Genomic DNA, 21,639 nt, shown 5'->3' on the forward strand with positions numbered 1-21,639 from the left:
AGTCCTAGCTATATTGTCTGCAGTTCTAGGGTTAATATGAATCTAATATGATTGTCATCGGTATAAATTAGATTTCAAATGATTAATTTTGTATGCAATGAAGATCATAGTGTGGGTTCAATCCATTTTCATAACTACTGTCTTTTAACTGATTTAAATGCGGAAACTGGGCTTATTCATCAGAATTTTGTATGACTTGACTTGACTTGACCTGAGCAATGACTTGACTTGACTTGCTTGACTCTCACCACAGTGACTTGGGACTTGCTTGATACTTGTAGGTCAAGACTTGAGACTTGCTCATGACTTGCACATGTAGGACTTACTCCCACCTCTGCCATTACCCTTACAAAACATAAACTAGTACAAACCTAATTACTATAAAAACAAATACACCACTTTGTTAGTTTCATGGCTACACTGTCACTGCAGGATAAAGCTAACATTCAACATAATCTCAGTGGCTTCTTTCTCTTTACATTTCTGGCTCGACCTTTCCCTGTCGTGTCATGTTATATGTTTTTGTGTAAACTTGCCAAAGTCCTCTACAAACCCTTTGATTGGTTACTGGTTGTCTGTGTTTCAGAAGTGTCCATAGAAGCCGACGCCCCCACCAGAAAGCCCTCTATAGCGGACTTAGACAACATCTTTGGACCAGAGCAGCCTTCGTCTGCTGGCGAGGAAACGAGTGACTCGTGGGTCAGCTTTAGTTTAGAATCAAGTGAGCAGCGGCCTCTCCCAGAAGAACCAGCGCCTCCTCAACCAGCCTCCCCGCCTCCACCTGAATCTCCTGCCCCACCTTTACCGGCATCACCACTCCCTCCAGAAGACCCCGCACCACCTCTCCCAGCATCCCCTCCCCCAAAAGACGAACCTGTACCCCCTCTCCCAATCTCCCCGCCTCCCACAGAGGAGCCAGCTGCACTTCCTGTCCGCTCAGGTCCTCCCACACCTGAAGACAGGATTCCTCCCACGCTCGCCACCTCTCCACCCCCTGCACCGCCGAAAGACATTGCCTCCCCTCCCGCTTCCTCTCCCCCTCCTCTGGACTCGCCCCCCAGCGTCCCACCAGCCCCTGCTCCCAGAGCTAGCACCCCTCCAGCCGTGACTCCTCCCACTGAGCAGCCTGCAGCGTGCTCCGTCCCACCGTCGCTTGTCCTGTCTCAAGAGGAGCAGGCCGAGAACACAGAAGTCACCCAACCCAAAGACGACGGAGGGGAAACTGTCCCCTCGCCCACCGAGGCTAACCAGGGGAGTCGGAGTACGCCTCCCCCACCTCCTCCCCCCACATATCGAGCAGTGGTTTCATCACCGGGTCCCACATCTGGAGCTGGCGGCACGAATAGCGGTGAGCAGTCAATGATTCAAACTAGAATATATGTTTATGGAGGACAGTTCATTTGGAGCTTGTATAAGTAAATATAGTTTACTGAATCACACCTAGATATTGACAACTTTGTTTGAGGGGCACATATAAAACTGGAATTATGACAACACATGGTGAATTTCTTTGTCATCATCAGCCAATTCTTATCAATTACCATCCATACCTACAAATCAAGTCAGGTAGAGATGTTTTGACTGGTGTTAAGAAGGGATTGTTTCACCAGCATTACACCATCTTTGAGTTTGCCTTCAGCTGATTGCAGTATTGCTTTGTTGTTAAACTGAAAAGTAAATCTGCAATTGTATTTATCCCTGGAAAAGAGGTTATGTTTTTGATGGGGTTGGATGTTCATACCATTGTGCCTCAAAATTCATAGCATAGGTTGTTATTCTGACTTACTCATATTTAATGAGACTTCACTCTGGTGGATTTCTTTTTTAGTTTTTTCACATACAGTAACTCTGTTAGAGTGGCTGACTAATGTTATGAACATTTAAACCTTCCATTATGCAGGATAGAAAATGTTTTCTCTGGTACATTTTAATTATACGTAATTATGTGAGAGAAATATCTAAAAACAAGGGGAATTATTTATCATAGTTTGGCCAGTGTTTCAAAAGAAAGCGATATAGAATGTATTTTGTCTGTTTGCAGCTTTAGGAAAAGTCAATTGTGAGAGGTAACTCAAGGCAGCTAAAATAGGAGGTTGACTGTTCTTAAACAATATTATAAAAACTTAGTCTGTATCTTTGCTATGCTCTTTCATCACATTGTATGCAATGCATGAAGAAATATTTCGAAATAATCTGTGTAATAAAGGTTCTGTCAACCCAGCATTTATTTTGCATTTGTACTCCACTGGTTCCGCCATGTTGAAGCGTCTAAAAAGAACGGTAGGGTTTATAAATACCTCTCTATGTGTCTCTGCTCTGTTTTGCAGGTTCCTCTTCTCCGGTGCGACCTTCCACTCCTTCGTCAGTCAACCCAACCCCCCCACCACCTCCACCTCGCCCCTCTTCACGGCCCAAACTCCCTCCAGGGAAACCCACTATAGGAGATGCAGTAGGTGTTGCAGTTGATCATATGTTCACTTCTAGTTGACGTAGTGTTTTGGTATGCATAAGATTAACATAAATGTATTTTAATCTGTCTTTCTCCTACGGTCTTTTTCTCCCTTCAGAGTCGTCCATTCAGCCCGCCGGTCCACTCTGCCAGCCCCCCCCCTGTCGCCCCGTTGGCGCGGGCCGAGAGCACCTCCTCCATCTCTTCCACCAACTCCATGAGTGCCGCCACCACCCCCACCGTCAGTAAAGAGCTCTCCGTGTCCGTGTCAGGTGTGTGCTCCCTCAGCGGTCACTGTCTGCGCTCTTCTGACGCCTGTGATAGCTGAATTTAACTCTTCCATGTCTTTTATTAAAAGTTCATTATTGATTTTATGCACCGGCCCTGTCCTTCCTTGTTTGTGTGGAATGAGTCGTGTAGTTTTGTATTTATTCATTTTTTTCCTTCTGGAAATGGTGACAGCTTCCTGGCATTTATGATCCACTGAATGATGAATTCAGTTATACTGGGCATAACCCATGCATGACAGCTGTTACTATCTGGAGATAAATTGGTATAAATGTAAAAGAAAAATACTTTATTTAAATAAGATTACAAGAGCATTGTGAGTGGGTGGTGTAACAATTTGTTTATAAGTCTCGATAAACCTTTATTATAGGAATCAATGGCTTAACACAATTTTACACTCATTGATCTACCTTTTATATTTTGGGATTGTAAGACATTGCAGTGCAGAGTTGTTGATGGAAATTTAAGGCAGATTAACATGTCTGAGTCATAAAAGATTAAATAAATTGACAATCTGGAGGCAGCAACAGTTATATAAAAAATAATATAGTCCCTTGTTGGAGGTTGCTTTTTTCATAACTGATTGGGCAGACAAAGGATTAGTAAACAGCTTAAGTGCATTCAGACCGTAACACACATGCTGCTCAGAGTTATCAGCGGTCTCTTGTATGGCCCTACATGTAAATATAATGTATCCATTGTGGTTTTGTTGGTAGACCACACAGCCGATGGAGTAAACGTCACCAGAACAGTTACAATTTTAAACTGACTGCATTACAGTTTAAGTCATTTTTTTCATTTCATTTTGACATTTCCCTCTCTTTGTGTTTAATATGCTTAATCCTTTTGTTTGTTTTCTACATAATTAATTGTTTGTGTGCAGTGCTTTTCAGATTTTCTACATTTTGTAATTTTTTCCTTGGTTTGATTTTCTCTCTGTATTTTGTTTTGCCGTTTGTTCGTCTCTTTATTTGTCCTTTGGCTTGTCAGAAGATGATGCTTATGTAGACAAACTGCCCACCTTTGAGAGACACTTTGATTCGTTTGCAGGTATAGTAAAGCTCCCCTCAGAGAGAGGAAAGGGGACGGGTTGGGGGAGAATCTCTTTGATGCTCTTTACCCAGAGTGCACTAGACGTAGAAGGGTAAAGGTCTATCACCGAGTGTTTTGGTGCTTCTCAATTAATGCCAGTCAAAAGGTGACGGTATAAGGACACTGACACATTCTCCGTTTTGGGTCTTTTTCCCACGTTCTCACAGGCATAGTTTTATAAAGCCTGTTTTGATGTAGAAGAGTATAAAAATAGCATCTATGTGTCATTATCCGTATACCTACTGATTTGACTAGTCTACTTAAGGTTTAGATCATAGATGTAGGGACAAGCCACATGCTCATTCTGTTCTGTTTAAACATGATAGCGTTTCAGAGATATTACCATTTTTCTACATTTTGTTTCCGACTCATACCCTTCCACACATTTGCCAATCATCGAGTAGTAACCTCTTTCTCTCTTTTTCATTCTCACTTATATCTCTCTTGTTAGTTCATGATGATATCTGCCAAAAACTGAAAGCTTTTGGGACACAGAAAGCTGCATCTGTTGCATAACTTTTCTTTTTCTTTTTACAAAAAGGTTTGAGTGTCTTTCCCCTTGCCCATCTGCCCCCTCGTGAGACTTTTCTCTCTGTTTTATGACTGTGCACCAGTGGCTGTCTCGCCATGTCACTATGGCAACCTTGTGTCTGTTGGCGACACATTGTGTGTGTGAGTGTGTGAGTCTCGAGAGTGCATTGCAGACCCTTCCACATACCTTCACTCTCAGTCTGCACCACAGGAGTGTGTTTGAGTGTTTGGGTGTTCAGTGAGCATGTCTGAAGAGCTCCTTATATGTGGGCCCTCGAGATCCATATTGTCTGTTTTTCTCTCTCTTACACACACACTCAAACTCACTCTTACACACACTGTCAGATCAGAGCTGCTGCTCTGTCGTTTGAAGTCTGGCATGAGAATTAGGTCGAATTAGACAGGCAGCAGCTGTTTGGTATTCATGCCATCCTCTCTACCGCTGGAGTAGCACGACACAGCCTCAAGTTCAACCCAATCCTCACCAGCACTAAAGCCTCGGTGTACCCCCACACTCGACCCCTGGCACCCACCTGTCACACCTGTCACTCTCAAGCCAAAGAAAAACAGAACTTGAAAAGCCCCGCCCTCTCACTCAGAACACCTGCCCTTTTGTTTTCTTCGTGAGGCACCAAACTGCTCTCATCACCTACTGTAACAGCTCTGTTAGTCCACTCACTCAACAACACACCTTCACCGCTGGGAACCTGCATGGAAACAATAGTATGGACTAGAACAAGCCTGCTCTTATACGAGGTACAGGCTCACATTGAACTTTAGAAGAGTCCTGGTTTTTTGTTTTGTTATTTGGGAAATCGTGCCGTATTTTAAGACAATCCCTGGTCATAATAGTTCCACTCACACTGCAGTTGAGGGACTGGATCCCCCAGTCTGAATTTGTAGAACCAGAACATCATGATCGGCTAGTTTGAGGGCAGAACCAGAGTGTACTTTTCATATGTATTGGATAGAAATCCTCATTTATTATATATTAATATTGAGATCTTTTTTTCCATACACATTTGTGTCAATATGTATTAAATTGAACGTTGTCAAATCTAAATTGAGGAACTAATCTGAGTTTACCACCAGTATATCCATAATAGCTCAAATACTAGACTTTTTAAGTCAATATTTGCAGTCATTTGCAAGTTTAAATATTATAATGCTGTACTGGCTAATGGCCATTCCTTTGTATACTGTAGCACTCTTTCATTTGTATCATTGGAATGGTGTTTGCACAAGAGATACTGTAGTTTTGAATACACCAGTAAGGCCAGTTTTTAATATTTAATATTTAATACGTTATGCCTATGGCCCTGAATTCTTTTCATGCAGATTATGAAAAGTCATGCTTGTCTTGCAGTTTAATTCTGTGAATGTAGGCTTTTCCTAAAATTGTCAGACTGATGTACCTATGTAGAAACAATATACTAAATTCCATACATCAGCTTGCTTTTAAAAAAACGAAATAAAAAGATTTTTAAGAGCGGCAAGAAGTCATTTAAATATCTGTTTTGTCTGGAGGATGCAGCCCCTGTAATTGGGACGGAGCATCTCTCCCTGTGCACCACAGATCCTCTCTCCCTGCTCTCCGGTCTCAGTCTCATAGCTTCCCCCTGCAGGGTGTTTTTAGACACGACAGTCTGCTTCCATTTGTTTCATAATCATAGAGGGCTGGAGGTAAATGTGAGCACAGTCAGACACAGAGAGACAAGCCTCAATATATCAACGCAATATGAACAATCTGAAGAAAGTAGTGCCACTCGAGTGCTTCCTAGAAGAGAGATCATTTTCTGCTGCTCCTGAAACCTGCAGCCTCCAAACTGTCACTCCTGGCTGCCCCTCCCCCTTCGACAGCCTGGACTTCCTCTCTGATATAGGCTTATTGTATTTAGTCGTAACACTGCCAGCCTCCAGCAGTGCCCACCTGACCCTCACGCATGCACCCACAGAAAACCTCCACCCGTGATGTCACACGCTCTGTCTCTGCCCCTCGTTGTGGTCCCCGGCCTCCACCCCCACGTTTCACTCAGCTGTGACGTGTGATAGACCTACCATGTAAAAACTCACGCTACTGTCCTTCTCTCCTCTCCCCCCTCTCACCCCCAACCCTCCCTTCCATCCCTCTACCTCCACCCTCCTCCTCTCCCCACCTCCCCTCCTTCCTCCACCCCTCCACCCCACACAGAGAATGACCAGCCATCCCTTGTATGGTTTGACAGAGGGAAGTTTTATTTAACCTTTGAAGGTAAGTTTTCTCTTCACCAGGGCAGCACACACTCTTCTGAGGCTCATTTGTGCAAGCTTCGCCCCCTGCCCTTCCCCTGTCTTTCCTTCCTCCCTTCCCTGTCCTTCCTCTTCCTCCTTTGCAATCCCTTCATCACCCCTAGCCCATGCCATGCTAACTCCTGGCTCTCTCATATGCAGTCAACTTGCAATCTTACTTCTCTTCCTGACATTGTTCATTCTAATTTTTTACTCTGCGCTGACTGCCTCTCATTTCCGAAAAAAGTCATCGTTCTTCCTGTACTTGACTAATCTCTCTGTCGTCACTATTGTCCTTTTGGTTGTTGGTCTGATCTTTGGGCTCTCTGACCTTCTTTGATCTTGTCAGAATAATTTAGCTTTAACGGCATGCTTGAAAAAGCATGCACATCTCTCTCTCAGTCTCTCTCTGTGTGTGCTTCTGTCTTCCCTTTCTCATCTAGCTTCTACCTCACTCAAATAGAAGTCTGTGTGAAACGTACTGTGTAAATAATCATAACTTATTTTGAAGTAATTTTGTTTGACTACAACTTCACAGTCAAAGAGCAGAGAGAAAATGGCTATCCTCTTCATACCTAACCTGCTGTTTTCATGCCACCTTACTAACGCTAATTTGTTCTCATTTCAAACTCTTTTAAGGTGTCATTTCATCCCGGTAGTTTGAACACAGTGGGTTTTGTTCTTCATTTCATCCGCACACTGTCGGTTAGGAAGAGTGTAGAGTCCTGGTTGGGGGATTTGGAACATGAATCTATTCTTCATCTGTTGACCCCTGTTGGCTTATGTATTTTAGTCATACATGTTTATGTGTCGAAGCTAAAATACATAGATTTTTCACGTAGCTCTGACTTTAGCTATAACAACCAGATAATGACAGTAAATAGCAACTCATTCAGTTCATTGAATTGCTAATTATGAACAATGGTTGAGTGTGTGTCTTGCCTTAATCAGACTATTTTAACATGTGTGTGCATGGGTGTGTGTTGCCCTCAGGCTGCTCTAGAGGGCCCAGTCCTCTCACCATGGGGGCTCAGGACACTCTTCCTGTTGCTGCTGCGTTCACAGAGACGGTCAACGCCTTCTTTAAAGGAGCTGACCCCAGCAAGTAGGTCAACAAATATCTGCTCACATTTACAGCACATCCTGACATCAGGGAGGACAGTGGGATTCTCTGACCTAGATCTCCATTTCCCTGACCTTTTCTGTGTGTGGCTGTCGGGAAAAGAGCTTGTTAATTCTGCTTATGCAGTGAATGATAATGCCTGAGTTGGTCATAATGTAATTAATTGTTTCATATTTCTAAAAAGTATTTCTACAGTTAGCAACTATTCATACCACCCAATGCTTTAGATTTAAACAGATATAAATGCATTTTTTCAGACCTCACTGCACATGCTCAGGGTTTCTGTTTAAATTGCTCTGAGGCAAGTTGAGAGGAATAAAATAATTTCTATAAACTATTGTTTTTTTTACAGCCTGTGTAATTTTGACTGAAACCGTCCCATTGTGACATTTTTGGAGATTTAAAACTTAAGGAAGAAAAACAAATGAATCAAAAAAACAATTGTTTACTGTGTATGAGTTTCTGTCTCTTTCTCTCTTTCTAACACACTCCTTGTCTTCCTCTGCCCCTCAGGTGTGTTGTGAAGATCATAGGTGAGATGGTTTTGTCGTTTCCGGCGGGAATCACGCGGCACTTTGCCAATAACCCGTCCCCCGCCGTGCTAACCTTCAGCATAACCAACTACAGCCGACTGGAGCATGTGCTGCCTAACCCCCAGCTCCTCTGCTGGTAAAGACCACGCTGTGAACTCACCACCTCACTCTCAGAAACACACCATAAATACAGTTTTTAACTCCAAAGAAGTGAACATAACTCTTAATGCATTCTCTTCACATGACGTTGAAGTATGAATGCTTTGGAATTCCCACTAATGTTTTAGTTTTTCATAACTGTTTATAATTTAACCAAACCATCGTTTAATACAAATTACAAAATGCAGTGTGAGTATTTGATTTGGTTTCAGTCATATTGATTTCACCCAAAGAGCATCTGAGATAACGGCTCAAAGAGCATGTTGCATCATGTAATCAAAACAACTTCAAATAATGAGTTGATAGGGTCAACTGTGCAAATATAAGTATATTCAAACTCCATATAAGCTATATCTTTTTCCAATTCATTGTGCTTTATTCATAATCATCATAGTCATTTTTTTTACACAACAAATCCTACTTAACAAACTTCATTTGTACAGTACATTAACATATCAAGATCTAAAATAGGGGGAACTGAAAAGGGAGATCAAATCATGAAGTTGCAAGAAAACCATATACATGCAACAATATATTAATTATGTTTTTAACTTGAAACTTCCGATGTGGTTATGCACATATTCTGTATTTGGAACAATGGATTTAACTGCAAAATATCTGAGAAATGGCTGTTAAAATATTCATGATCTCATATGGAGGAGTTGTTATTGTTAACTGGGATGAGTAAACGTTAGATCATTTCTGACACTTGTGATGACGGTACTTTGAGTCATCGTGAGTTAACTTCTCTGGACAGAGATCGGGTTGTTTTGTTTTGTCGATCATCTTTGGGATAAATTGTGAAGTTCCTATTTTCAGAAAAACTCAACCGTCGCTTGACCAAATCAAACTCATGAAACATCTACAAGCTAACCAAAAATCACCATTTAATGGGTAGCAATGTTTTTCCTCATGGGGGAATAACTATTGCTGTTACATATGATTCCTTAAAGGGGACCTATCATGCAAAATGCACTTTTGTACGTCTTTTATACATGAATATGTGTCCCCGGGGTTCCAGGGAACTCACCAAGTGTCAGAAAACACAACCCTCTCTATTTTCCTCCATACCCAAATCTCTAAAAAAAGGGCTGCAACGGATCTGATAAAAACTGATCCAGATTTGAACACTGTCTATGACGTCAGGACAGTGGCGCTACGGCTATTGGGCCAACTCCACCAATCAGGAGGAGACAGCCACGGCCATTGCCGTTCAAAAGCGCTGGAGACGCTGTAGTACATATGCCAGGCCTGTAAGGTGGTGCTGTTCTCACAGAATCAGCCCTTGCAAAAACAGAGCTAGAAATGGTCAAATTGAGCAAAATGAGGCATGGCTAAAATGCATCTGTTTGGTATTTTGAAAAAAAAAAAGTATAAATATGCCTTATATAGGTATGGTCCTACACTATATTATTCAAATATAGCATGATAGGTCCACTTTAAAAAGAATATTTCACAGCATCTTGTTATTAAAATATTTTCTTTCACTCTTTTTAGCAAGATGTCTTTTATAGTACCTTAAATGCTAAATAGTCTATGTAAAGCCTTGTAAATAAGGCCCTCTTGTGGTTAATTGTGGAAAAAGAAGTGCAACATCGAAGTCATTACTGCACATTTAAGTTTGAGTCAAACCTCCCTTTAAAACAAAGACACTAGGCGCCACATACATTATCCTCATAAAGAGACAGCTAATTCTTCATGTTTCACAAATCACCAGTACATATAAAATGTGTTTTGATTGTAATTCTCCTCATGCCTCCCCACCAGCGACACCACCACTCAAGCCAAGGCTGATGCCAAGGACTTCTGGGTGAACATGCCAAACCTGATATCCCATCTAAAGAAGGTGGCAGAGCAGAAGCCTCAGGCGACATACTACAACGTGGACATGCTCAAGTATCAGGTGATGTAACCCAATATCTTGACTACCTATATCACTAAGCTTAATGATTTCTTGTGTTGCTGCTTAAATGAACTTTCGAAAAACAATGCGACATTTTGTTGGTATCCCTAAATGTTTCCTTTCCGTGTGCAGGTGTCAACGGAGGGGCTGCAGTCGATCCCTCTGAATCTAGCGGTGAGCTGGAGATGTGAGCCCGCCAGCACTGACCTGAGGATAGACTACAAATACAACAAGGAGAACATGACGACGCCCATGGCCCTAAACAACGTCCAGTTCCTGGTCCCTGTCGATGGAGGGGTGTCAAAACTACAGGCTGTCTTACCCCCTGCTGCATGGTATAGCCTAAACTTTGTTATAGTGTTGAGTACCGTATATATTACCGGGCAGCATGCAGTAAGATAATAAACTGTATATATCACAGAAACAATTACACCAGGTTTTGAAAGTAGTTGAAAGTAAACTTTTAAATCGTTTGAATATAAATGACTCACAATCTTTAATGTGTTTTTTGTCGTCTTGTAACCTTGACAGGAACGCGGAGCAGAAAAGAATCCATTGGAAAATTCCTGAAATCTCACAGAAATCTGAAAACGGAGGTATGTACAGAATGATAACATTTAGCATTTAGTAATATTGATAGAGAGAAAATGGCCTTTTTGCCCGAGGTGAGAGTCCTGTTTTTATTTTTGTATCCAGCAAATCAGATTGCATCAGCAGAGAAAGGATTGCATCAGTATTTGGAGGTAGCCCTGTGTGTTTAAAGAAAGAAATACAGAAATAAAAGGCCCCAGGAAAAGGCTTGTGTAAATGTAAGTTGTGACAGGCATGTTGTTTTAAACTCAGAACCTGATTAAGAGTCATTGGTGCAGCTAAGCAGGTTGCAGGAATAAAGTGTAGTACATGATACTCCTCAGGAAGAGATGGGGCCCAATTGTGGTTCTCAGCTCTGCCAAACGTAAACAATGCCCCCTTGTGTCTAAAAATGGTGCTACAACAACTTCACCAAACTGCCTGATTTACAATTGTCTGACTTTTTGGCGCTCTTCCCTCAGGTGTGGGATCGTTGTTGGCGCGCTTCCAGCTAACAGAGGGCCCCAGTAAACCGGCTCCCCTGGCGGTGCAGTTCACCAGCGAGGGCAGCATCCTGTCGGGCTGCGACATCGAGCTGGCCGGGCCGGGGTACCGCTTCTCTCTCATCAAGAAGAGGTTTGCCGCAGGTCAGTACAGCGTTTGAGCTCAAAAAGTTTTCCAAAACAAACAGTAATTATTATTATTGTCACTAATGTCAACTCCATTAGATCAACTTTAATGAGCTTTCACTGAAGTTTTAATAGCTTACCATGCTTATCTCGTCAATTATTCTTATGATATAGTTAGAAAAAATAACTGCCACTGTTTGGTGCCAAATATTATTATGAATTATTTCTAAGAATACTAGTCAGATTTTTCATCAGTTACAATTAAAATTAATTGTTTTTAATATTTTATTTATATTAAAACGTTTGCCTAAACATTTTGTTTTCTCTGTTAAATTGCAAATTTGAAGTATAGGATACTTTCTTCAAGGGTAGATAATACGTTCTTATTTTGATATTATCTTTGCAAGTAAATCTTTTGATATCTCCATTGGAAATCTGGTGATGTAGGAATTCTCCCTTCTTGAGAGGAAAAAAAAAAATGTCCTGCCAATTTGGAATGAATTGTAGTAGCCAATTATAATATTTGTATCAATTGATTTTTTGTATTATGTATTTATAGTTGCAGCTCTTCTCTGCAGTTACCAATTTCCTGTCAAAGATCCGCTCAGACTCTAATGTGAAAGCTTAAACTTTCTTTCCTGCGTTTCAGGAAAATACCTTGCCGACAACTAACCCATGCTCCTGACAACAGCACTGTTGAACAAAACAATGAAAGTGGCCTGAGGCTGACTCCGAGGACAGAGGACAGACCGACACCAGACCAGACTTCCCGTTGACCTTTACTGAACCCACATGACAAACCGCAGCCTACCCAGCAGTATTGTATAACTTGCATATAGCATCGTGGAAACTGTTTTAGGTCATGTAATTATTGTGTTTGTATTCATTTCATAACATCTGTATTGCTGCAGTGAGACACCTGGGTTCTTCCTCCCTCTGAAGTTTGTGCCTCTGTCTCCATCCCCCTGCGGTCAATGTGTGGTGGTGGTGGTGTTGTTTTTAAGTTTCACTGCAGCTGCCTGACAGAAGAGTTTCAGCCAGATTTGAACTCTGGGTGACAAGCTGTTTGTTGTCCAGAGTCCAGGAAGATTTGGCTCTTAAAAATACCCTTAAATAAGATCTTTGCAGTCAGAGACACACCTCAGCCTCTAACACAAGACGATATGAAGAAAGCTATACAACTTCATTAATAGGTAGAAAAAGCCGCTATTTAAATAATCCTCCTGTCAGAGTCTGAGATGGACGCCTGAGACAGTTGTCCTCACTGTCTCGCCCTGACTGCAGCTGTTTGGCCAGCAAGTAAATGCAACTGCGGGTGCATCTCGACAGGTTGTCAAGAGCAATTAGAGGAAACAAATGTTTTTGTCAGTGCTTGAAACGGAATCAAGTAACTACAAAAACTAAACTAGATTTTTCATGCATCACCTACTGGTACTACAGGGTCACATGACTTTGGATCTCATCCTTTTTTTTTATATAAATGCACTGATCAGTCAATCAAACTGTTAATTTTATTTTTGCTTGAAAACACAGACGTGGAGACGCTTTTAGTTAGTTAGGCAGCTGCAATGATCAATCAATTTACTGGTTGCAAAATAAGAAAAATCTGTTTTTCCGTCAGAAAAAAAGATGTGTATAAAGTGTCATTTTAAATCAATAATATATATCTTAAAGGGCGTTTGGTGTTCTCCTCGTATTGTCCGATAGCCTTTCTGTTGTTCCCAGGGCAGCAGTGATAGACTCCAGAGTACATGACAGCATTCTATTTTTATTTATTGATGACGATGATTTGTTGTATAAAACATGTGATTCTGTATAAGAATAGAAGTTGAATGGTATCACACGACTCAGAACCTTTAAAGGTATAAATATTTCTCTTTTTTTTGTTATCTGTGTAGTTGGGTAACCTGTGTACAGTATAAGGTATAATTTTTGAATTGATTTCAGATATAATTTTTTAACTCAAGTGCAACAGAAGATTTGAGCTATATATGGGTGAGGGGGGGTAATTTAAAGAAAAAGATAAATATCTTCCTGGATGCTGTGTTATGCTTTGTGAAAGCAGTGTTAATGTAGAGTTAGTTATCCCATTAGCAAGGTCCACCCTTTAAACAATGAATTTGACATTTGGGGAAATACTTGCTTTCTTTTTCGAGAGTTATAAAAGATGATCTATACCACTTAGCCTATGTTTGTTTGTTCAACATGAGGCTGGAGCTAGGTGACGTTAAGCTTAGCATAAAGAAGCGATTTAACAGGTTTAACAAGATAAAAACATGTTAAATATGTTGACTTTAGACATTTCTTAACTTTGGTGAAATACTACTGGTCCATTATTTTTGGTTTATGAAAACGCTAATGGCATTTCCGTCAGCCTCAGCTGAACTTTGTAATGTGGGCAACTTTGCTAATGTTAGCATGTTAACATGCTAAACTAAGAAGGGGAAACTGGTAAATATTATATCTGCTAAACATCATCAGTTTAGCATTGTAATTGTGTGAAAGAGAGAGTTAGCATTTAGCTCAAGCTAACTCTGTAGACTCTGTGGTTTACATTTGACAGAGCCTAGCTAACTGTTTCTCCCTGTGTCCAGTCTTTATGCTAAGCCAAGCTAAGCTAATCGTCTCATGGCTCCAGCTTAACATTTAACATTCTCATATTTCCCAAATGTTGAACTTTTCCTTTTTATATGGTCGAGACAATAATAACAAAAGCAATGAGAGTTCCTCTGCAGCAGTGATGAGGTTTGGTGACTGGTGCCACTTCTGGAACAGGATTTGTCAACTGGGACCAGCTTGTTTGTGTTAGTATTAAGCCAAATTCATCTGAAAATGGTTTTGTATAAATGCAACAGTTCCCACATCTACCTATTCAATTATTCCCTAACTTTGACCACAGTTCTGACCTGTTTCCATTCCCCTCAGTGATACCCAAACTCCTGATTATATCATGAGCAAAACCCCGATCATCCAACCAGCGCTTAAATCCATGGCTTTATTTTGCATATTCGTAATGGTCTCTGTGAGATGACATGAGTTGAATGAGGTTGTGGTGTGAGGTTAAGTTGACCAAAATGCTTTTTTTTGTATTTTATGTGTGTGTACCCCGGACAGTCAGTCCTCTGTTAAGGAGAATAAGCTGAATATTTTTAAAACGGATAAAAATGAAAAAATATTATATTGTTTAATGTGTAATAAACACTGTGTTGATGATGTTGAACTTCCTGAATGCTCTGACACTCAACACGAAGAACAAAAAGTGTGTGTGAAGTGTAGCCGAAGAGCTCCGTACTGTACTGTGTGTCGGCATCCTGCTAAATGCAACCAATCATGGTCCTTCCAGAGCCGTCATACAAGCATGTTAGGCTGAATTTAGAAAAAAGGACTACTGTATAAGCAACATGTCAATATTCCTTTAAAATGATAGAGTACTTTAATCAGACATAGTTTTAAAATATATGTAGTTTTTTAGCTAATAAAAACATCACCTTTGGGCTGTGCAGTTAAAATATGTAATGTTTTATTCCTGTTTGGACTCGGTCTAAAATAGTACTGTGTATTTTCAGATTTTTGTCTGGTTGCATTTTAGTCAATCGATGCACGGTGATGATGATTGGTGCCATTTAGCTCCCACATTGGGTTATTAACATTTTTCTCTCAGTCATGTCAGTCCTTCCTCTAATGAACTGGATGGATCCACATGCCTGACAGGAAGCTGTAACTATCTGTGTGTATTTTGAAGCATCAGTGCAACAGTCACTACAGCATTATCTACAGAGACCCACCGCACATCTCCCATCATGAATTTGTTTTAAAAAACCACTACACTACAGGCAACATGTCTTTCAACTTGAAAGTCGTGTTGCAGTACTAAACTCACTCTGTCTGTTGGTTGCCAGACAATTCATCTAGTTAAAGAATTTCAACAGTCTTTTCCAGTTCTTCATCTCTGTGGTGAATTCTTCCTGCAGTAATTCATTGTTGCATGCCTAGCATGCAGTGAAAGGTGGGGCATCTATGATGATAGATAGTACTGAAATGACGTGTTGTGCTGAGTGTCGGTTACCTGTATTAATGTTGAGAAGAGAGCAGGGAGTGTGTTTATGTGTGCTATAAGCCAGAATGCTTTTTGGTTCTGTACCGTTAACCTCAAACACATGTGCAAGCTGTTTGTACAGTACATAACAATGCTAAGATCAACTGAGAAACTTAGTTTGCTTCTTTCCAAAACCAATAAAAGATATAACTGGATGTCTGCCTATTTGTATTATTTTGTATTTCCTATGAATAGATACAAAAATACATAGGAGCACCTAGAGACGGCTTTGTTTACAACAACTTTAGTCCAGACTAAAATATCAGAACAACTTGTGTTTAGATTGCAAATTTTGTCTAGAAGTTCATGGTCCCTAAATGATAAGTCCTGCTGACTTAAGTGACCCCCCTGAACGTGTATTTAGCTTGACCAGCAAGTCAAAATGTTCACTAGTGAAAACATTAGCTCAATGATTGTACTGACGTGTAGTTCCAAGGAATTGCCGGTGATGTATGACAGCGTCTCTTGTATCAATGATCTGTGAATGGATTCCCACAATATCTGGTAAATGCATGATACTTTCCTTGATTGATATTTGTCCAGTCCTTTGGTTTAGGACCAATTACCTGCAAAACTACTGACATTCACATCAGCCTTTGTGTTAAATGCTATTTGTAAACAAAGCGTGCTAACATACTGTACTAGGATGCTGAAAATGGTAAACATTATCCTGCCTTTAACACTGCCAAGTGAGCATTGCCATTTTGAATTTTCTGTCACATGTTGATGTTATGACGATCATATTGACTCGTCGTATGTAGTGCTCAAAACTGCAATTTTAAAAAGATGAAAATGTAAGCATGCAATAACATTTATTTGACCAAAAAGCGAAATGATAGAATAAAGTGCAAGTTTACTTACAATATAAATTTTAAAGCAGAGATGGACATTTTATAAACCTGCAACCCTGTGGTGACATACGGGACACAAACCCAGACTTAATATCTGTCCTCTCTGAGGGGGAAGTAATATAGTCCCTGAGTGCACTAACCTTAACATAGTTTCCTAATTCTCATACAGTAGTTTCAATTATATTTTAATGAATATATAGTTTTATGGTTACACATATCTTCCAGCTCAGGTTCAGAGACATGTTAACAGATTTGCTCCACATTCACATCAACAAACCTTACAAGTTCTAATATCTCAGAGAAAATATCATAAGCAATTAGAATTATAAGCATTATTGTACATACAGTACAGTGATCATGTTGTTTATACATCAGTACTTTGATTGGTTTTCTAAGGTGAGATGGTAAAGAGCAGAGTCCTTTGGAGAGAAAGAGGAGAGGGGGGTTGGCCTCAGCAGAGGAAGGTGAGGTCGCTCTTCCTGCAGCCCACCTGGCAGCACACGCTGGTCAGCACGTTGTTCATGTCCCGTCTGGAGAACTCGGAGCCCGGGATGCTTCTGGTCAGCCTCTCCAAACTGCTCTGCTCCCCTGTGGGCAAACCTGGAACTACAAAACACAACAGGTGGTAAAGAAACAGCTTGACGTAAAACACATTGTGGAAATGCAGTCTGATAACCAGGTTCACACTTATCCTCATCCTCTGCAAATGTCAGTTTTCCAAGTATCACACTTAAGCACATAATGATAGACGTCGGACTGTTTTCAGATCAGTCTTATGTAATTAAGGTCTATGTTCCCATTAAATAAGGAAACTCTAAATGACTGCACAGATTAGCTCCATGCCATTTGTCTTCTCCAGTGTCACTTTACTCTTTCTAATCAGCACGACTGATAGGCTAACAGGGTTTGTGTGTGACGGGCATTAAGGAGAGAGTTAGAGGCTGCTGCCGGGGAACACACTGTGTGTAATCATGATATGTGGAATCCTCATCACTAATAAGGTAAAACAGCAGGCGATGTCTCTGCGCTGGGGCACCTGTCTGTCTGCACACCCACTGCTCGGCAGCCTCGGAATTAATAGTAGGCTATACATTGTACATGCTCCTTACAATGACTATCTTTTTTTGCATTGATTTTAGGATATTATTGGTTACTTTCAAAGACCGAGAGGCCTCTTACAACATAAGAGATTATTATTAGGGTGATATTTACAGTATACAGTATATGAAGTAGAGTCACAGCAAAATTCATAACTTAAAAAGCTTTGAATGAAATGAAGTTTTAACTTTAGCTAAATGTGTGAATCTCAAACAGCTGTATCCTCAAACATTCAGATAAATGGCTCAATACATGTTTGCATTGAGGGAGGATTGCAGATGTTGTTCCCTATCGTTAACATTTAAAGCGTATGACGAAAGGACCCTATAATGATCAGCATAAATGCTGCATTAATTTGTTTTGTAAAGCACTTTGAATTGTCGCGTACAGAAAAGTGCTATATAAATAAACTTGCCTTGCCTTGCCTTACTGCCAGCAAAACCTGTCCCCATATTCATAGACAGCAGGGTATTATTTTAAGACAGACTTCAACATTTCTGACGCTTTTTAAGGCCAAATGTACACAGAAGAACAACAAGTTAAAGGTTTTTCTGCCTTATTCATCCTTGTCTGTGTCTAAACCAAACTAAAATGTTAGATTTGTCTTCAGCACCGACCACTAACACTGTCTGTTTTGAGAAAAAAAGAGGTTGTCTCACCATCCATGTCTGAGTCACTGAGGAATCTCCTCCAACGGGAGCCTCCGCAGGTGTAAACGACGGCCCTCAGGAACTCTCGTCCGCACAGCTTCACCGCCTTCACCTCAGCTCTCACCTGGAGCACACACACCGCTGCACACAACAGCAGAGGCAAAACCCCCAGAGCACGCATGCTGGATAACTGACAGAGGAGGTTTTCTCTTTAGGGGTCCGGTCTGTTTAGCTGCTCCTTTATCTCGCCTTGAGCCTTCTTTCTTGGTCCAATGCCTGCATCTCCTTGTTTTATATACTGTCCACCTTTCAGTTCATTAGTCTCAGCATCTCTCCACTTCCTCCCTCCTACTGGCCCATCCCAATCACCACACACACACACACACACACACACACACACACACACACACACACACACACACACACACACTTGACTCTGTCATGACAATCAAGTCCGTTTATGTTTCCGGTCATCTCCACCAATGTCAATCATCGATGACAGAGAGAGGAGCATTAGCCTTTTACAACCTTCAACTGACTATCACATTAGATGATTGCTGCCTCCTCTGTGATTATGTGATGTAAGGCTGCGATTGCACCGACTGCACTGTAAGGCTAATTAAGTCATGCAAAGTGATTCCCAAACAGGTGTTTCATCTGTTTACAACATTCGATGGCCCGTCGTCTTTGTCTTTACAGCAGTTTGGGTCCATATGAGAGGATAAAAGTCAATGTTGACAGTCCCATCATGAGGGTCATTACGGTGCTGCTGATGGCACGGTGTGATACTCAGCAGGACATTTCATTTTGATCATTAACGGTGAAGGTCCCACTTAGGATGTCAATGAAATGATGTTATGTTCAGTTGGCTGTTTGGTTGTCCCTATGGTAGTAGAAAACCACAAATTAATAATAGAATAGACCACATTTTCTGAAATAGATAATAAAATGGATTGCTTTAAACATTAGAAGTTATTTGAAATCTTGTCATTGTTGTTTTAAATTGGAAAGAAAAATATGTAGATTTAAATGCCAAGCAGATGAATGGAGCTTAACTAAACTTCATAAGAAGTAACACAAATAACACAATATGCATTTTTCTGGGATAAGGCTGAGAGTTAAATCAATGAGTTAGAGATCTGTAGCATTAATTACACTATTCTAACTCTTTAACAATGGATTACTGAAAGGTGAAATGGGTCATAAGATAACTGACTGAACTTTGCACAATATAATTTGTTGATTCAGCCATTGTTAAATTGGAAAAACCAATGCGAGGGTAATGGGTCAGTGAACATCATGTTCTTATACTGAAATGGAGCAGCAGCTTCTACATTGATGAAGACTCTGTGATACGTTTAAAATCTCTGCAAAAGTGGACTTTGATTTGGGATTTTTTTTTAGGTGAGGTTATCATGCAGAATCAGCAGACACAGGTTTATTAATTTAGACTAAGATGCTGTCTGTCTTTTTTTTATGTTGCTCTGGCTCCCAGTTTTCTGTAAGGTTTCTCAGAAGTACCTCAAAAAGAGGCTGGAACAAAGAAAATTGTATTTACATTTGGATCTGGGGTATTAAGTCTGTATTTTTTGTATCTGATGTGCATTAATAGCTGTAATGAGAGCTTCTCATTCAAACTCAGGTTTGTCTGACTGTCCTCAATGACGGACTAAAAGAGAGGTGAAGAAAATGACCTTAAAAACCCTAAATGATGTGGAATCAGCAGGCTGACTGACATAATGTCAAACTAACAACCTGTAAACAAGTGCTTCTGGTACTCTTTAAATAAACGCTATAGCTTTGATTGCTGATGTTGTGCCTTGAGTCAAATGCGTGGTTTTGAAGAGTGTTTTATGCAATTTGACATAACAGAAACTTGGTTTTAGCAAACTGATCAGCAGCTGGAGTAAAGAAAAAGATTCCCTCCCATTACCGTGGGTAGTTGTTGTCTTTTATTTAATTACAAAACTCCTACATGTTTACAGTATTCAGTTTTGAAACATGAAGATTTCCAGGGAAGGGGTTGAATGTCTTATTGTACACACGTTTATGAAGATCTAACTGAAGTGCAGTTTAAGACATTTGTTGAATGGGGGATGGGGATGCCCAGCTGCCATAATCAACAACAAAGGGTTCGGATCAAAATTCAGTCTGAGAGAAATACATATGTATGTGTGGTTTATAATATCCTTAATATTACCAAGTCAAAGCAACGTTCCTGGTGCTTAAGATGCAAATATAATAGTATTTATAATAAACAATGGTGAATGTTCTATCAAGGAAACTAAACAGAGCATTTCTGGTATTCAAATGATATCATTAATAAGAACCTGATTAATTTTGTCAAAATATGTTCTATGAATGATTTAACTGAAGTATCATTCGCAAAACTCACTTCATTGTGAAACTAAACTTTTTGTTAGTTTTTTTATTGTACTGATTTTTAAAATCACATCTATATATTTTTTAATTGCATTTCCAAACCTTGAAATAAGTATTTATAACAGTAAAAATGTTATATTTACTCTAAAATCCAAACAGGCAAATTAGTTATTTGCAGATAAGATCCACCCTAATGAGATTCTGAAGGAGACAATCAGTCGCCCATTTCTCTTAGAACCAAATCTTACAACAAAAGCCTCGAGTTAAATGGATGGAACAGGAACAATCCTAATTGTGTGTGTGTGTGTGTGTGTGTGTGTGTGTGTGTGTGTGCGTGCGTGCGTGCGTGCGTGCGTGCGTGCGTGCGTGCGTGCGTGCGTGCGTGCGTGCGTGCGTGCGTGCGTGCGTGCGTGCCTTTAATCGATCTGTAACCTGCGACCTGAGAAATTCTGTTTGCTGTGTGAGCTGGCCATCAGGTATCCGTGTGTCATTGACTCACATAAAATGCTATAAAGCCAGTTAAAGTGCACTAAAACAGATTGCAGTACAGTATAATGTCAACAAAAGGTAAAGATTACATGATTGTAATTGTAGTATGTTCAATAACAACGATCTACCAAAGCTCAAAACTCTAAAAGTTGAATGTATTCTTCACTTTGTCTTTAATTATCATAGCATACTCATTTTGTTTCAAATAACATTAATAATGCAATCGCATATTATTTCCTCAGTTTGACCTTATTGCCCTCTTCCATACAAGTGTCTGTCTAAAGCTGATTTGTGACGGTGAATTTTGTTTTGGGTTTGAAATTTGACAGCCATTTGCTCTGGATTGAACTGCGACCTCTGGGGTTTCAGTTAGGGACCATCATTTCCACAAATCTGTTGTTATTTTTAATACCTCTGTGCCATCTTGCCCTGGAATAATTTGTCTATGTGGCATACCTTTATGATGTGTCAGGCACCAGTGGATTCAAATTAGTGAGTCATTGTATTATTACACTTCATACTTGAATT

The 21,639-nt window shown here is 40.3% G+C and overlaps 2 protein-coding genes across 6 annotated transcripts in view; one reads left to right on the forward strand and one right to left on the reverse strand.

Moving 5' to 3' along the window:
* sgip1a (SH3GL interacting endocytic adaptor 1a) overlaps positions 1 to 15,796 on the forward strand; it is a 59,468-nt gene extending 43,672 nt beyond the window's left edge. For all 5 annotated transcript variants that reach the window (XM_034146889.1, XM_034146890.1, XM_034146887.1 and 2 more), the window contains 11 exons: positions 587 to 1,348; positions 2,328 to 2,449; positions 2,568 to 2,721; positions 6,552 to 6,611; positions 7,622 to 7,733; positions 8,265 to 8,420; positions 10,211 to 10,346; positions 10,479 to 10,681; positions 10,878 to 10,942; positions 11,399 to 11,563; positions 12,195 to 15,796. In XM_034146889.1, the coding sequence (XP_034002780.1) occupies positions 587 to 1,348; positions 2,328 to 2,449; positions 2,568 to 2,721; positions 6,552 to 6,611; positions 7,622 to 7,733; positions 8,265 to 8,420; positions 10,211 to 10,346; positions 10,479 to 10,681; positions 10,878 to 10,942; positions 11,399 to 11,563; positions 12,195 to 12,217 (1,958 nt within the window). In that variant the 3' untranslated portion in view covers positions 12,218 to 15,796. The remainder of the gene's footprint in view (positions 1 to 586; positions 1,349 to 2,327; positions 2,450 to 2,567; positions 2,722 to 6,551; positions 6,612 to 7,621; positions 7,734 to 8,264; positions 8,421 to 10,210; positions 10,347 to 10,478; positions 10,682 to 10,877; positions 10,943 to 11,398; positions 11,564 to 12,194) is intronic.
* Positions 15,797 to 16,447: 651 nt separating this feature from the next.
* On the reverse strand, positions 16,448 to 18,495 carry insl5a (insulin-like 5a). The gene is made up of 2 exons (XM_034147586.1): positions 18,250 to 18,495; positions 16,448 to 17,098 (listed from the first exon to the last, which is right to left on the reverse strand). Exons 1-2 carry the CDS (start codon positions 18,419 to 18,421, stop codon positions 16,944 to 16,946), a joined length of 327 nt encoding a protein of 108 aa, XP_034003477.1. The 5' UTR covers positions 18,422 to 18,495; the 3' UTR covers positions 16,448 to 16,943.
* Between the last annotated feature and the right edge of the window lie 3,144 nt (positions 18,496 to 21,639).

This window comes from Trematomus bernacchii, unplaced genomic scaffold, assembly GCF_902827165.1.
Source record: "Trematomus bernacchii unplaced genomic scaffold, fTreBer1.1, whole genome shotgun sequence".
Classification (NCBI taxonomy): Eukaryota; Metazoa; Chordata; class Actinopteri; order Perciformes; family Nototheniidae; genus Trematomus; species Trematomus bernacchii.